This window comes from Myxine glutinosa, chromosome 3 (genome assembly GCF_964187855.1).
Source record: "Myxine glutinosa chromosome 3, kmMyxGlut1.1, whole genome shotgun sequence".
Taxonomy (NCBI): domain Eukaryota; kingdom Metazoa; phylum Chordata; class Myxini; order Myxiniformes; family Myxinidae; genus Myxine; species Myxine glutinosa.
This window is the reverse complement of record NC_136263.1, coordinates 178,334,927-178,352,571: the sequence shown is the minus strand read 5'-3', so window position 1 is coordinate 178,352,571 and position 17,645 is coordinate 178,334,927. Positions and strand designations below refer to the sequence as shown.

The window sequence follows — 17,645 nt, the reverse complement described above, 5'->3', positions numbered from 1 at the left end:
GTAATAGGAATTCGGCCTACCACCCTATTCAACGCCCTCCGGAAGGAACGTCATGGCCCCGGATCGCGTCGGCTAATAAAAGACAAGGGGACTAATCCCCCCTTGGTAAGGGGAAAGGCCGACGCCGAGATCCGCAACAATATGATATACCGGTAGTGTTAATATGATATACCGGTAGTGTTAACAATATGATATACCGGTAGTGTTAACAATATGATATACCAGTAGTGTTAAGAATATGATATACCGGTAGGGTTAACAATATGATATACCAGTAGGGTTAACAATATGATACACCGGTGGTGTTAACAATATGATATACTGGTAGGGTTAACAATACTAGGGCATGCCCGTACGTGGGTGCCCGTTCCTTGCCAAAAAAAAAAAAAACGCTACCCGTACGCTCTACCCCGCCCGTACGCCCGTAAACAAAAAAAACAACGCTCTTCGCTTCCGCCCTTCGCTCTGACTGAATTGGGAGAAATAATGCGCATAAGAAATCGAGAAATTATTATTTTCTCCGGAAGAAATCGAATTACGAACCGTAATGGCGCAGGCTCTCGGGCTCGCAACAACGCGTTCTGTGATTGGCTGCCGGAAGTGAAGTCTTCACTGTCGCAAATGTGAAGCGATGAATACGATGAATCGCAAATTAGTTTTTATTAGTTTTAAAACATAGTTTAACGGCAACATAGTTTGCCGACGGGAAATAAATGAATACGCTCTCAAATGTGCCATCCGAGGCAGAGTCTGTTCGCCACGTTCGGCACACGTGATAGCTCGCTGCTCTCTGATTGGTTGAATCGTTTTTTGGACATAGCTCGGTAACTACTTCTGCGATTAATTTAAAACCTTGAAAAGGCACATCCTCGGGTCCCCAGCAATATACCTGGCAAGTTTCAAGTATATCGGACCGGTAGTTGTCGAGAAACAGCGGTCACAGACAAACATACAAACATACAAACAAACATACACACAGAGATTAGTGGAATTATAGATAGACTAGGGCATGCCCGTACTATATATATATATCTAAAATTATATCCCCCCCCCCCCCCCCCCCCTCTATTTACATGAAATGGTTTGGTCCAAAGCGAACGGCTTGCGAGTACGGTGACAATCCCCCCCCCTCTATTTACATGAAATGGTTTGGTCCAAAGCGAACGGCTTGCGAGTACGGTGTTTTTTATCGGACCCGTGGAATTATAGATAGTAGTTTTAATTAGTTTTAAAACATAGTTTAACGGCAACATAGTTTTCCAACGTGAAATAAATGAATACGCTCTCAAATGTGCCGTCCGAGGCAGAGTCTGTTCGCCACGTTCGGCACACGTGATAGCTCGCTGCTCTCTGATTGGTTGAATCGTTTTTTGGACATAGCTCGGTAACTACTTGTCCGATTAATATGAAACCTTGAAAAGGCACATCCTCGGGTCCCCAGCAATATACCTGGCAAGTTTAAAGTATATCGGACCCGTGGTTGTCGAGAAACAGCGGTCACAGACATACAAACATACAAACATACACACAGAGATTAGTGGAATTATAGATAGATGATATACCGGGAGGGTTACAATATGATATACCGGTAAGGTTAACAATATGATATACCGGTAAGGTTAACAATATGATATACCGGTAAGGTTAACAATATGATATACCGGTGGGGTTAACAATATGACATACCAGTAGCGTTAACAATATGATATACTGGTGGGGTTAACAATATGATATACCGGGAGGGCTACAATTAACAATATGATATACCGGTAAGGTTAACAATATGATATACCGGTAAGGTTAACAATATGATATACTGGTAAGGTTAACAATATGATATACCGATAGGGTTAACAATATTATATACCGGTAAGGTTAACAATATTATATACCGGTATGGTTAACAATATTATATACCGGTAAGGTTAACAATATTATATACCGGTAGGGTTAACAATATGATATACCGGTGGGGTTAACAATATGATATACCGGGAGGGTTAACAAAATGATATACCGGTAAGGTTAACAATATTATATTCCGGTAGGGTTAACAATATGATATACTGGTGGGGTTAACAATATGATATACCGATAGGGTTAACAATATGATATACTGGCAGGGTTAACAATATGATATACCGGTAAGGTTAACAATATTATATACCAGTAGGGTTAACAATATGATATACCGATAGGGTTAACAATGATATACCGGGAGGGTTAACAATATTATATACCGGTAGGGTTAACAATGATATACTGGTGGGGTTAACAATATGATATACCGGTAGGGTTAACAATATGATATACCGGTAGGGTTAACAATTTTATATACCGGTAGGGTTAACAATTTTATATACCGGTAGGGTTAACAATATGACATACCGGTAGGGTTAACAATATGACATACCGGTAGGGTTAACAATATGACATACCGGTAGGGTTAACAATATGATATACCGGTAGGGTTAACAATATGATATACCGATAGGGTTAACAATATTATATACCGGTAGGGTTAACAATATGATATAATGGTGGGGTTAACAATATGATATACCGATAGGGTTAACAAGATGATATACTGGCAGGGTTAACAATATGATATACCGGTAAGGTTAACAATATTATATACCAGTAGGGTTAACAATATGATATACCGATAGGGTTAACAATATGATATACCGGTAGGGTTAACAATATTATATACCGGTAGGGTTAACAATATGATATACTGGTGGGGTTAACAATATGATATACCGATAGGGTTAACAATATGATATACCGGTAGGGTTAACAATATGACATACCGGTAGGGTTAACAATATGACATACCGGTAGGGTTAACAATATGACATACCGGTAGGGTTAACAATATGACATACCGGTAGGGTTAACAATATGACATACCGGTAAGGTTAACAATATTATATACCGGTAGGGTTAACAATATTATATACCGGTAGGGTTAACAATATTATATACCGGTAGGGTTAACAATATTATATACCGGTAGGGTTAACAATATTATATACCGGTAGGGTTAACAATATTATATACCGGTAGGGTTAACAATATTATATACCGGTAGGGTTAACAATATTATATACCGGTAGGGTTAACAATATGATATACCGGTAGGGTTAACAATATGATATACCGGTAGGGTTAACAATATGATATACCGGTAGGGTTAACAATATGACATACCGGTAGGGTTAACAATATGACATACCGGTAGAGTTAACAATATGATATACCGGTAGGGTTAACAATATGATATACCGGTAGGGTTAACAATATGATATACCGGTAGGGTTAACAATATGATATACCGGTAGGGTTAACAATATGATATACCGGTAGGGTTAACAATATGATATACCGGTAGGGTTAACAATATGATATACCGGTAGGGTTAACAATATGACATACCGGTAGGGTTAACAATATGACATACCGGTAGGGTTAACAATATGACATACCGGTAGGGTTAACAATGACATACCGGTAAGGTTAACAATATTATATACCGGTAGGGTTAACAATATTATATACCGGTAGGGTTAACAATATTATATACCGGTAGGGTTAACAATATTATATACCGGTAGGGTTAACAATATGATATACCGGTACGGTTAACAATATTATATACCGGTAGGGTTAACAATATGATATACCGGTAGGGTTAACAATATGATATACCGGTAGGGTTAACAATATGATATACCGGTAGGGTTAACAATATGATATACCGGTAGGGTTAACAATATGATATACCGGTAGGGTTAACAATATGACATACCGGTAGGGTTAACAATATGATATACCGGTAGGGTTAACAATATGATATACCGGTAGGGTTAACAATATGATATACCGGTAGGGTTAACAATATGATATACCGGTAGGGTTAACAATATGATATACCGGTAGGGTTAACAATATGACATACCGGTCGGGTTAACAATATGATATACCGGTAGGGTTAACAATATGATATACCGGTAGGGTTAACAATATGACATACCGGTAGGGTTAACAATATGATATACCGGTACTGTAGGGTTAACAATATGACATACCGGTAGGGTTAATATGATATACCGGTAGGGTTAACAATATGATATACCGGTAGGGTTAACAATATGATATACCGGTAGGGTTAACAATATGATATACCGGTAGGGTTAACAATATGATATATCGCTAAAATGCATTGGAAAGGTCTTTCCCCCTCCCCCTCCCCCCACAGACAGAGCAGCGTTTTTCTAGGTTTTTTAAATATATAAATGAGTAAAGTTATTATAATCAGTTAAATAATTAATGGTGATGTTTCCAGAAACATGAAAAGTAAACCATTCAAACGGATTGAATTGTCGTTTGCAAGTTTGCCAACCCGTGTGAAGCATTCCAAGGGCATGATATGAAAGCAGGTGAAACGTCACGAATCGTGGCCGCGAAGACGTGATTATGAATGTAAATTGTAAAGCAACGTTCATCGGGGTACGAATGGAAAAGCATCGTCACCGCTTCCGAGGCCTGGCTCTTTGTCGCGCGCTAGTGCGCGCCAACGCTCGTGCAAACCACGGCTAGCTAGGCCTTTACCTTCGACCAACGACATCCATTTTAATCACCCATTGGAAAACCAACAACGACCAAAAAAACATGTCAGAATTCCTCGTTTTCACCAATTCGCCGATCGGTATAAATATTATTCATGCACACTTTTCTTCAAAATTGCCTTCAATTTACCTCATCGGATCCTGAACCGGAGTGTCCGCCATCTTTGCTGAATGTCAGAAGCTGAGGAAAAATATATATATATTTAAATAACGGATCAGGAGACACAAAATAAATAAAGAAATATGTATAATAACGTGATGCAAAATTTTTTGGGGGTTGTAATCGGTGAGACAGGCAATGATGAGTTTAAAAAATAATAAACGAGCGGGAGAAAATGAATAGCTGAAAGAGATAGAGCGAGCCAGGAACGACTAACTGAGCGGGAGAATGAGTGAGTGAGCGACTGACTGAAAAGTAACAAAAAACGCTACATTTTCAAACGGAAGAATAATGCAAAAGAAAAATATGGAAATTGATTAATGGATAAATCAAAAAGGCACATGTAATTTTTATCTTCCTTGCATATTCGTTTATTTCCCTCACAGGTTTCGCATTTACAGCACATATAAACAGACACGAAGGAAAGATAGGAGAAATTTACACCACTCAAGGGTCCTGCAGGAATTACGTCATCAACAACGTCATCCCTAAACGGCAAGAATAAAGAACGATTCACAGGAACAAAAGGCGAGGCTAACCTTTTTCTTTTAGTGACCGATTTTACTTCTTTCTTTGCTCTCTCCTTCCATCTGAGCTTCTTTAAAGTTTTGTGGCGTTTTCACTTTTCAGAGCCTCCAGGCTCTATACATGCTACGCGCCTGGCAATAACTGTGGTGAAAGGGTCTCCCACTCACTTTTATAAATCTTAGAACCACCTTGCAAAGTCGAGGATGCTTCTTCTTTAGATCAGACACGCCAATCGCCGCCTCTCTGATGATTTGAAATAGGAGCAACCTGGGTCCATCATATTGGTGGCATTCTAGAAACAAGTGGGTTAAATCTTCAGGTTTCCTACAGGTGATGCAGGTTCCGGTAGGGTGACACCCTATCACGTGAAGATATTGTTATGAATTTGGGTAGAGTGATATATAGAGCCAGATAGATCTGTATAGGTAGGTAACTCGACTGTCGTGATAGGGAATCTATATGTAATAAGTAATAACTAATAAGTAATGTGTTTAGCCCGGTTTGTCGGTATAAGCTGTATTGGTGTCCCCGCCACGAGGGGGCGGGGCATGCTAAATAGTGCAGGGATAATGGATAAAGTTCCCTCGTTCGTCGTCCCCTCTGTCGCCAACCCAGTGTCCATTATGGCAACGCACTCATTTAAACACTTAGATAGGTCCTTAGTGCACACATTAAATAATTCCCCTCCCTTACCACAACGGCTTTGGGAAACAAGCTATAGCCATGCCCAGGAGGACTGTGATTGGTCTGTGGAAGGGCAGCTCGCCGGCATTGCTCTCTCTTCCCTCCTCCCGCGCTCTTGCCTGGCCTTTTCCATTCCTGTCTCTCTCTGTGCTTCCCTGAAGTTCTCTTTGTGCCTCGTATTGGAGATCGGCTTCGTGTTGGAGATCGGCTTCGTGTGGAGATCGCTAGCCTTGCGTTGGACCTTTGGTGCTTTTTGGTGCTTTCGGTGCTGCGAGCAGACGGGACCTCGGGTGCGACTGACGAGGAGCTTGCAGCGAGGCGCTCGGTGAGGCCTGATGGCACGCGAACAGGCGCGCATCGAGGCCTGTTTTCCGCCGAGATCTAAGCTGCGGCGGGCTTGCGCGCTTGGAGCCGACGATTCCTTGACTGCAGACTACAGACAGATAAGCACGCACCATATTTCACAAATGCATAACGAACATTTCTTTTATTAATTCAATTCCTTTGTCCTGTATCCGAAATCTGTGAGTGGGGATGTCCCGATTAGGCCATTTATTTACCGGCGCGTTATTTTCCTGTCCCGCTATTCATTGTAAAATAAACCCTTGTATTATTTTCTTTTCCCTTCAAAATCTTGTGTTGTTTGAGTTAATCCCTTGCAGGATCGGAGCTGCAGTCGGATCGCTACAGGTACGTGCTTTCCGCCTCTTTTTCTTCATTCCTCCTCCCGTACTTTTATAGCCGAATCCGTATTTGATCGTCGCCTCCATTAAAGCCGTTCGGTCCTCCGCGATCCTACGGTGTTAACCGAAGGGATCGCGCGACAATATGAATTAAGGCGACAGTGCCCAAGTTTTACCCTGGAGAGAGCCACCTTGTCTCTGTGGGAAAGCCATGGGAGCCTAACAGGGGGGGGGGGGGGGGGGGTCACCTCTGGATTCACCCTGTAACAAAACCTACCTGAGTGGTGGTGTCCCACTAGGATTGCCATCTTTTTCCAATCTTGTCCTTGGCCAATCTCAGATGGTCCCAGACGGTCCCAAATTCACCATTTCAGACAGTCCCAGAAGGTCCCAAAGGGACTTTGGGTGACACATTCGGATGTGAGTGCACACCCCGCTGCAAGGTCGTAGGCCTCGTTTCCCCCGATGCCCACATGTGCAGGGATCCAGCACAGATTGACCACATATCCTCTCCAATTTGGCAATGCTAATCAGGTGCAGTACCTCGAGAACCAGGTCAAATCTACATCCTTCCTGTAGAGATCCCAATGCCTTGAGTGCAGAAAGGGAATCGGAAAATATTACGTCACTGAGAGGATTGAACTCAATTATCCATTCCAGCGCCAGCACGATAGCAAAGAGTTCAGCCGCGAAGACAGAGAGATGGTCAGATAGCCTCTTGGCCTTTGTCACCTTAACATGGGGGATGCATATTGCCGCTGCAGTTCTCCCAAAGAAAGGGACTTTAGAACCATCTGTGTAGACGTGTAGAGATTTACTCCAAGCCAAATGGATAAACTCGATCGTCTTGTTGCAGTGTGCAGAAGGGTTATCCTTATCGACTTCCCCCATAAATCCAAATGGATTTGAGGCATGGTAAGAGTCCAGGGGGGCCAGATTGGAACCTTCTTAATGGACTTAACAGGTAAGGAGATCAATCCCATTTGTCTAGCTGCCCACCTACAGGCCATACTGAAGGGAGGAGAATTTGGGTTTTTGCACCACGGATCTTACTCCTAACTCCTAAGTCTGCAAAACAGCTTTGACTGGGTGTTTGGCCCCAGAAGATATAGATTTGGCCCAGAATTTAAGCCAGGACACTTCCCAGTGGAGGGATATGGGCATTCTTGGGTAAAATGTCAGGGGCATAGAAAACGCCCCTTTATATAAGGGTATGTGTGCCATGTGGCAAAGTATAGAAAAGAAGGGACATTCCAAAGCTTGTAGAAAATGCCAAACAATACAAAATAAGGGGCATTCAAAAAATCTCATGTGCATGCTGGACTACCTTTGTGTTCTTAGGAGGAACCAAGTAATGTTCGAGAAAAGTTCATATATAGGGGCGACAATTTGATTCATACAGCTGCATGAAGAAGTAAATGTATTTTATTTGCCAGACGTAGGGCTCTTCGCGCCTCCCTTTGATCTCACCAGCCTCCACCAAAACGGCAGAGACAGGCGTACTCACAAAAGCACCCAGACAGACACGTAGGGCGTTGGCCTGAATAAAACCACCGTTTAGAGGCCATTTTTCCCCGCAAAGCGGGGGTTGGCCTTTTCGGGGACCGTGGTTGTTGTTGTTTTTTGGTCCCCTTTTTGAAGCAATGTTTTACGGCCGGATGCCCTTCCTGACGCCAACCCTTTTTGTAGCCTTTTTACGACAAGCAGGGAATTACCAGTGAACTGGTACTCAATTAGCCGACCTCGGAAGGACGACAGGCTGAGTCAACCCCCCTGGCGTTAATTCAGCGATCGACCGGGATTCGAACCCAGGATCCTTGGATCCTAAGCTGGCACCCTAGCCGCTAGCCCAACATTCAGGCCTGAATGGCCTCGAAATTTTTGCAGTTACTTTTTGACATGTCTGAAAAAACCTGTGAGTGTTGTGAGTGTTGCGCAAGTCACGAGAGCTTCGGAGGACGTACGAGGCCTGAGAGAGGCGCTGCTTCAACCAGCCCCGCTTCAACCAGCCGCGAGAAGCCCTGACGTGCCGCTGCGAGCAAACCTGTGCGTGAACCAGAGTGCGGGGGAGTTGGCAGCCGCTCATCTCCAGCCTGCCGCCCTGCACGGACCCTTCTTCTCCCTCCAGCCAATCCTACCTTCAATTCCCCATTCGTGTATGTGAGTTTGTCTTGTTTGTCTTGTCCCTGGGGTTTAAGTAAGCTTGTTTTAAGAATTGCACTGTGTCTTCTATCTTCACTGTACATTACTTTCGTTTTCTTCTTCTTTGATTGGTTTTTGTATAGTAGTTAATAAATATCTGTTCTTTCCTACCTTTGGCTTCTTCATTCTCGCCCGATCGTCTTTGTCTTTTACCTGATTGAACACCTGTGGCACGATTTTGGCCAACGCTCATAATCGGGTTAGTAATTGTTAATGGCTCGAACTTCGGGTTGCTAAAACCGCTCGGCAACTAGTCCATCTAAAACCGTGGTTCGAGCAGAAGTTATTCCCTCGTTCCCGGCTGGCGGTAGTAATTAGGTAAGTAGCGAACCCCTAGGCCTAACAAACCCTACCTACCGTCGGTCCGGGAGGGACGTTGTAACTTTGAGGACTCACGTCGGTCCATGACAGACAAGGGGATCAACCCCCCTTAGTAAGGGGAAAAGGCCGACGTTGAGAGCCGTAACAATACTTTAAAGACGTACTCACATTCTAATTGTACATACTGTCGTGTGGTTCCCCTCGGTGAAGACCGGGGAATCATGGATAGCAAATCGAGCATTATTCGAGGTGTTATTCAATAGCGGATGTTATATCTACGCGCGGGCAGAAGAGAGAAGAAGAAGAAGCGGGAAACTTTTATCTATCGGTCCCGCGCGGCAGCCTTCATTCCTCCAGGAAAGTAACTCAACCAAAGACGGATTTAGAATGTACAAAAATAATAGGTTTATTAACGGAACCCGAGAACAATGAAGAGCGCCGGTTAAATAACTATGATTCTAAAATGGAGCGCTCCCCCACCAGACGTCGAAAACAAACAAGGGAGAATATATAAAAATAAAGGAGCCGTGCGTGTGTGTGTGCGCTTATCTCAATCGGATGGTGCGTCAGGGATCGTCAGGCTCGAAGTACGCAGTCCAGACGCGGCTCTGGTGTTGGCGGGAGGAAGGCCGCCCGGTTGTTGGCATGAACCAGGCCTCGACGCGCCTTGTTCGCGCGCTGCTAGGCCAGCGTACGCTGCAGCGGCAAGCCTCGCTTGTACGCTCGTCGTTCGCATGTGAGGTCCCGTACGTGAATGCAGGGAAGGAGAATCATCTGCGCCCCGCCGTCTCTCCACCGTCCATCGTTGCCAACAGGCAAGGGTTCAGGGTCAAGAAGGAGGTCCAAATGAGAAGGAACCAGAACAAGAAGGGCTGTCCAAACGAGAAGAAACCAGCTCAAGAAGGCAGTCCAAACAAGAGGGGGTCCAATGCAAGAAGGCAGTCCAAACGAGAAAGGGTCCAACGCAAGAAGGGAATGTCGGTCCACGACCATCCGCTATGGCATCCAAAACAAGAGGGGTCTGGGCACGAAGAGATCCAAAACGAGAAGGGCTAAAATGCCGGCCAGCCAGTTCTTTTAATGGCCATCTCGTGACGTCAGCTGTCCTCTCCACCAAACAGCGTGCTGCTTCTTACTTGCCCCTGACGTCACCGGTGGTACCTGGCCAATCTGGCTATGCTTTCCCCTCGACTTCCTTCCACCAATCAGTGGCCAGCTTCTTGCCCCTGTCTTGACCAATCACATGTCCTTCCTTACTCTGGCCTTCCCGTTGGTTGACACCTGGCCCAACGGTGTGATCTCCCCAACAACCCCTCGACCAATCCATTGCGAGGTGGCATGGCCTCAGCCGGCCTGAACAAGGAGTGTTGCTATGCAAGTTGGTGATGTAGCTGCCTGCGGTTCTATCGGCAGTGCCCCGAACTGGCTTCCGGTGAGTTTTATTATTACTGTGGGGGGGGGGGGGGGGGGGGGAGAGAATTTAAGTAGTGCGTGTGGTGTAACTAATGGGCCTGCCTAGTGTCTATGTGTGTTGCCATACGGGACAATGGATAGATCACAGGTCTCACGAACAGTGGAATTAGCATAATTCCTACTCTAGTTATCACAAGGATCATCATTGTATGATCACACAGATACACTTACGTGAACAAACTGCCTAAACAAACTTATTACATGTGGGGTTCCTCATCACGACAATCGGAGCATGATACCGACACAGATCTACCTGATACATATATCACTCTACTCCAAAATTCATAACACAGCCCCCCACCTGGAACCGTAGCCCCTGCTAGGTTCACTGCAGGTGCTACCATTCCAGTCTTAACACTTACTGTCTCACACTTAATTAGCCTATGAAATAAATCAGGAGGGCTGTGGGAAGTGAGCCGAAGCTACCTACCTACAGTCCCGTGAAAAAGTAAGTACACCCCCTGTAAAGTTTTGACTTTTTCAACATATTTCAACATACAGCTATTTGATCTTCATTTCAACGATATTGATAGATAAAGGTGATATAATATAACAAATATCATGAAACATTTACATTTTGTAGTCCATTGTATAATTTAAATAAACATAAATGCAAATTTCGCATGTGGAAAAAGTAAGTACACCCTTGGCTTTAATAGGTGGTATTGCCCCCTTTGGCAGAAACAACCTCAAGTCGGCGTTTCTTATAACTGTCTACCAGTCTCTGACATCGACTGGGAGAAATTTTTGCTCACTCCTCCGTGCAGAATTCATTCAGCTGTGCGATGTTTGAGGGGTTTCTTGCATGCACAGCTCGTTTCAAATCCCCCCACAACATCTCGATGGGATTTAGATCTGGGCTTTGACTTGGCCATTCCAGAACCCTCCATTTCTTTCTTTTCAGCCATTCCTTGGTGGATTTACTGGTATCTTTAGGGTCATTGTCATGTTGCAAGGTCCACCTTCGGTTAAGCTTCAAATCTCTGACAGATGGCCTCACATTATCCTCAAGCACCCTCTGGTACAATGAAGAATTCATAGTGGAGTGAGCTGCCCAGGCCCTGATGCAGCAAAGCTGCCCCAAACCATAATATTTCCACCACCATGCTTTACAGTTGGTATCAGGTTCTTGTGGTCAAATGCTGTCTTTGGGTTTCACCAAACATGTCTTCTGGTATGGTGGCCAAATAGCTCTACCTTTAACTCATCTGTCCAGAGCACATTGTTCTAGAAGTGCTGGTCTTTGCCAAGGTGTTCATTGGCAAACTTTAGTCTGCCCTGATGTTCTTTCTGGACAGCAAAGGTTTCCTCCTGGCACACCTCCCATGTAGATCAAATTTGTGCAGCCTCTTTCTAATGGTAGACTCATGCACTTTGACATCAACAGTGGCAAGAGCTCCCTCTAGGTCCCGTGATGACATTCTGGGGTTCTTAGAGACTTCTTTCAGCAGCTTGCGGTCTGCTCTTGGGCTGAACTTGCTGGGGCGGCCTGGCCTGAACAAGTTGGCAGTTGTTTGGAATCTTCTCCACTTGTCGATGATCTTCCGGACAGTTGAATGGTTGATTTCAAATTGTTTGGAGATCTTTTTAAATCCCTTCTCAGACTCGTAGGCATCTATAACCTTCTTTATGAAGGCCTCAGAGAGCTCTTTTGATCTAGGCATGGTGACGCCGCACACTTCAACAACAAAGAGCAAACCAAACTAAATGTCTGAGGTTTAAATAAGGCAGGTTCCTCCAAGATCCTGTCTAACGATGTTCTAATCATTTGCACCTGAGCTGGTGCACCTGATTCTAATTTTAGGTATTTGAAGTAGTGATAAATGTCGGGGTGTACTTACTTTTTCCACATGCGAAATTTGCATTTATGTTTATTTAAATTGTACAATGGACTACAAAATGTAAATGTTTCATGATATATATATGTATAAAACACAGTTGTGTGTGTGTGTGTGTGTGTGTGTGTGTGTGTGTGTGTGTGTGTGTGTGTGTGTGTGTGTGTGTGTGTGTGTGTGTGTGTGTGTGTGTGTGTGTGTGTGTGTGTGTGTGTGTGTGTGTGTGTGTGTGTGTGTGTGTGTGTGTGTGTGTGTGTGATGTTACCGATAGACTCCTAAACGGAGAGACTTACGTGCTTGATATTTGGCATAGACATGGCCATTGAGCCTGGGACGAACATGGCCGAACTCAAAATATTTGACGATCCATATTTTTTATTCATATTTACCTCAGCGCATTTCAGCGCACGGAATCAACGGAATCAGAGCAGGTGGGCGCTGATTCGCTCATAGCGATCACGTGATGACGCTATGACGCTATGAACGCTATGAACGCTATGACGCTATGACGCTATGAAAAAAAAAATCGCTATGACGCTATGAACGCTATGACGCTATGAACGCCATGAACGATATGACGCTATGACGCTATGAACGCGATGACGCTATGACGCTATGAAAAAAAAAATCGCTATGACGCTATGAAACGCTATGGACGCTATGAACGCTATGACGCTATGAAAAAAAAAATCGCTCGCTTTACCAAGGGGCTCGCTCTCCCCCCGTTCCCCTCCCCTCCCCTTCCCCCTCCCCCGCCCGGCAATGCCGGGTACTTCTGCTAGTTTGTTATATTATATCACCTTTATCTGTCAATATTGTTGAAATGAAGATCAAATAGCTGTATGTTGAAATATGTTGGAAAAAGTCAAAACTTTACATGGGGTGTACTTACTTTTTCACGTGACTGTATACTCCTTAACATGCTACCCCCTTAACCAACCATCACATTTCAAATATATACAAGATTATTATCAGTCGTTCCTGCGGAGGAACCATCCTCAGAGCATCTTCTGAAGTGGCCTTCCTGGGTGTTGTTTTCGACAAGGGACCATGTGGGAAGGAGTATGGACGGTTTTGAGGGAGTTCATGGGGGTTACGGATATGGTGTGAGAAATGTAGAAGGTGAAAGGATTTTGGAGTTTGCTGATGGAGCTGATTTGTTTATTTGTTGTTTGTTTTGATTGTTGATTTGTTGATTTGTAATACTCAGTTCCAGAAAGAGGATAATAAGCTTGTTACATACACGTCAGGTGGGTCGACGACAACCGTTGACTACCTGATGGTGCGTACGCGAGATAGGGGGCACCTCCGGGACACAAAGGCGATCCCGGGGGAGGAGGCTGCTTCACAGCACCACTTGGTTGTCTGCGACATAAGGGTGAAAGGTGCGAGGAGAGCTCGGCGGCTGAAGTACCAACCGAGAATGAAGGTGTGGAGGTTGGAAGAGGTGACAGTGAGGGAGGCATTAAAAGAGAGGCTGAGTATGGTGGAGGATGATGTGGTTGTGCTTGAAAGTGGTTGGATGTCAATGAAAGATAGTCTGTTGGGAGCCGTTGGTGAGGTATGTGTATGGACAAAAGGACCACCGAGGCACTCGGAAACATGGTGGTGGGATGATGAAGTTGGAAAGAAGATTGACGAGAAGTGGAAGAAGTTCAAAGTGTGGCAGAAGGCGAAGGGTATGGGGCCAGAAAAGGCAGAGCATGAAAGTTATAAGGCAGCCAAGAAGGCTGCAAAGAAAGAGTTAGCAAAGGCGCAGGAGGCATGTAGGAAAATGTGATTTGGAAGAGGGTCAGAGAGAGGTATTCAGGATTGCAAAGCAGATAGCGAAAGAGAGGTGTGATGTGATGGGGGTGAGTTGCTTGAAGGATGAAGTGGGACATATCGTTGTGGACCCAGATGGAATTAAAGGAAGATGGAAGAGATACATGGAAATACTGTTGAATGCAGAGAATGAATGGGATGGCAACATAGAGAGTAACCCAGTTTTAGGACCGGCAGAGAAGATAACCGAGAAGGAAGTTGAGGAAGCGATAAAAGCAATGAAGAGTAGAAAAGCGGGAGGGCCGACCGGAGTTGTGGGAGATATGTTGAATGCAGCAGGAAGTTGGGGTGTGAAACGAATGACAGAGATCTGTAATCTGTTGGTGAAAGAAGGCCGCATTCCAGTGGATTGGGAACTGAGTACCCTTGTCCCGCTATACAAGGGGAAAGGTGATCCTCTGGACTGTGGCTCGTATCGAGTGATAAAGTTATTGGAGCATGGAATGAAGGTATTGGAAAGGGTGTTGGAGAGGAGGATAAGGAAGAAAGTGAAGATTGACGAAATGCAGTTTGGATTTATGCCAGGAAGAGGAACGACAGACGCGCTTTTTATTGTGAGGCAGTTGCAGGAGAAGTACATGGAGAAGAGGAAGAAGTTGTTTCTTGGGTTTGTTGATCTGGAGAAAGCATTCGATAGGGTTCCACGTGAAGTTGTGACTTGGGCAGTGAGGAAGTTAGGAGTGGAGGAATGGTTGAGCAGAGTAGTGATGTCAATGTACAAAAGAGCGCGCACAGCTGTAAGGACGAAGGACGGGAACAGTGGTGAGTTTGAGGTGAAGGTGGGAGTGTATCAGGGGTTGGTACTAAGTCCACTACTATTTGTAGCTGTGATGGATGTGCTGGCTCAGAACGTAAAGGAGGGTTTACCGTGGGAGTTGTTGTATGCAGATGATCTGGTATTGATTGCAGAAAGTATGGATGGACTGAAGGAGAAGATGAACAAGTGGAAGGAATGTATGGAGCCAAAAGGTCTGAAGGTGAATATTGGAAAAACGAAGGTCATGGCAAGTGGTAAAGCATGTGGTGAGGTGGAAAGAACTGGGAAGTGGCCGTGTGCTGTGTGCAGGAAGGGTGTCGGAGTGAATTCCATTCAATGTACAATGTGCGCTGAGTGGGTTCATTAAAAATGTAGTGGTTTGAGAGGGTCATTAACCATTGTGGCAGCTACATTCAAGTGTAAGGTGTGCACAGAGGGAGCTGCAGATGGAGGAAATGTTGAGTTGGATCTTTGAGACGGCATGAAGCGGGAAGGTGTGAAAACATTTTGTTACCTGGGAGACATGCTGAATGGAAAAGGTGGATCAGACTCGGCAACGGTTGCTAGAGTGAGATGTGCATGGAAGAAGTTTCGGGAACTGAGTGGCGCGCTGACGAGGAGGGGAGTGTCATTGAAGCTGAAGGGAAAGGGGTATGCTGCATGTGTGAGAAGTGTTATGATTTATGGGAGCGAGACATGGGTAATGAACGTAGAGCAGCATCGAAGGCTGGAAAGGCTGGAAATGCGAATGGTTCGGTGGATGTGTGGAGTATCATTGAGAGAGAGGAAGACAAATGATGAATTGCGAAAGATGATGGGAATAGAGCCTGTGATGGATGCTGTGAAGAGAAACAGTTTGAGATGGTTTGGTCATGTGTTGAGGAAGGATGAAAGTGACTGGTTGGGAAGAGTGATGGAAATTAATGTAGAAGGAAGTAGAGGACGGGGAAGACCGAGAAAGACTTGGCTTAAGATGGTCGAAGAAGAAATGCGGGCAAGGGGGTTAACAAGGGGAGATGCAGAAAATAGGGCAAAATGGAGAAGATTGTCATGGGGACCACAAGGCTAACCCCCGCTCTTGCAGGGAAAATGGCCTTAAAATGCCTGTTGTTGTTGTTGTTGTTGTTCCTGCGGAGGGATGAAACAAACAACACGCAAAACCTAACCTTACCACAAACCTTAACTAAAAACCTGCAAAATTCGTAAAAACATTTGTACAACCCCTTCCTGCAGACCGCATCCCCCGGTGGATACCAGAAGACTCAATGTTACCCATGGGACCATCCTAATTTACCCCAAATGTCCGCGGGCCCTGTCCTTGTGTTACAGGTGAGTGACATGGCTTGGTGGATTTTGCCCACATTCACTCAACACAAACCCATAACCACTCATACACATTCCAAAAATCATCACAACACTAAATCATTACAAAGCACGTATTCCCCCCCCCCCCCCCCCCACCCTGCAGGACCATGGCATTGATGTCATAAACATGTGTGTGCGTTTCCACGAGGCGGCGGGGAGGTACCGCACAAGTAAGATGGTGGGGCGCTGCAGGTTGCGGTGCCCGCAGTCCCAAAACAAGTCGCCCGACTTACAACTTCTTCACACACCCGCCCCCCCCCCCCCCCATCCCCCTTTACCTCTTGGCCCCGTGACAGCCAAGCAGCTCCTTACGCTGTCACTCCGCCGGTAGGGGTCTCCACACATCAGGCTTTGTTGCCTCTGGATTCCTCGCAGCTTCACGGGTCACCGGGAGTCTCTCACCCCAGGGCACCCAAACAGACCCCACCACCGAAGGGGTCCAATTTCCCCATATTCGGCCCACTTTCAACGCTCCCAGCATCTTCTATCCGCCCTTCCATATGACACACCCCCTCCATCCGTCGAGAGGAGGGTTGTTCCCCGAGCATATTTAACCTTAGAAATGGATTTAAATTTAGCGACGCGGTGTGTGCATCTGGCACACCCAATTGACTATTAAAAATTAATTTATATCGCCTCCGATTATAAAAAAATTTAAATCCGAATACTCCACTCTTGACATCAAATTACTCAGGGGGTTTAAATCCCACTCCTGACTACCATTTGTCGTGTGATTCCCCTCGGTGAAGACCAGGGAATCACGGATAGCAAATTGAGCGTTATTTGAGGTGTTATTCAATAGCGGATGTTATATCTACGTGCAGGAAGAAGAGAGAAGAAGCGGGAAGCTTTTACCCGTCGGTCCCATGCGACAGCCTTCAATCCTGCAGGAAAGTAACTCAACCGAAGACGGATTTAGAATGTACAAAAATAAACAAGTTTATTTTATGGCACCCGAGAACAATGAAACGCGCTGGTTAAATAAATGATGTTCCTAAAATGGAGCTCCTACACCAGATTTGCACACAGACGAAGGGAAAATAAATGAAAAGAAACGTTGTGTGTTTTATCGTGGGGATTTATCTCAACTCAGCTGGGGTGTCAGGGATCGTCAGGCCCCAAGCGCGCAATCCGACTTGGCTTCGGTTGGCGGGAAAACCGCCCGGCCTTGGCGCAAAACCA

General features: G+C 45.1%; 1 protein-coding gene across 9 annotated transcripts in view; it reads right to left on the bottom strand.

The window, feature by feature from the left end:
- ZMAT4 (zinc finger matrin-type 4) overlaps positions 1–5,671 on the bottom strand; it is a 137,517-nt gene extending 131,846 nt beyond the window's left edge. The window contains exons 1-2 of one of the 9 annotated variants that reach the window (XM_078774769.1): positions 5,508–5,671; positions 4,762–4,812 (exon numbers count right to left, since the gene is read on the bottom strand). In XM_078774769.1, the coding sequence (XP_078630895.1) occupies positions 4,762–4,793 (32 nt within the window). In that variant the 5' untranslated portion in view covers positions 4,794–4,812; positions 5,508–5,671. Of the gene's footprint in view, positions 1–4,761; positions 4,909–5,330 lie in introns of those variants that run through there. The other 8 variants (XM_078774764.1, XM_078774766.1, XM_078774768.1 and 5 more) reach the window with 8 other exon arrangements.
- Positions 5,672–17,645: the final 11,974 nt, after the last annotated feature.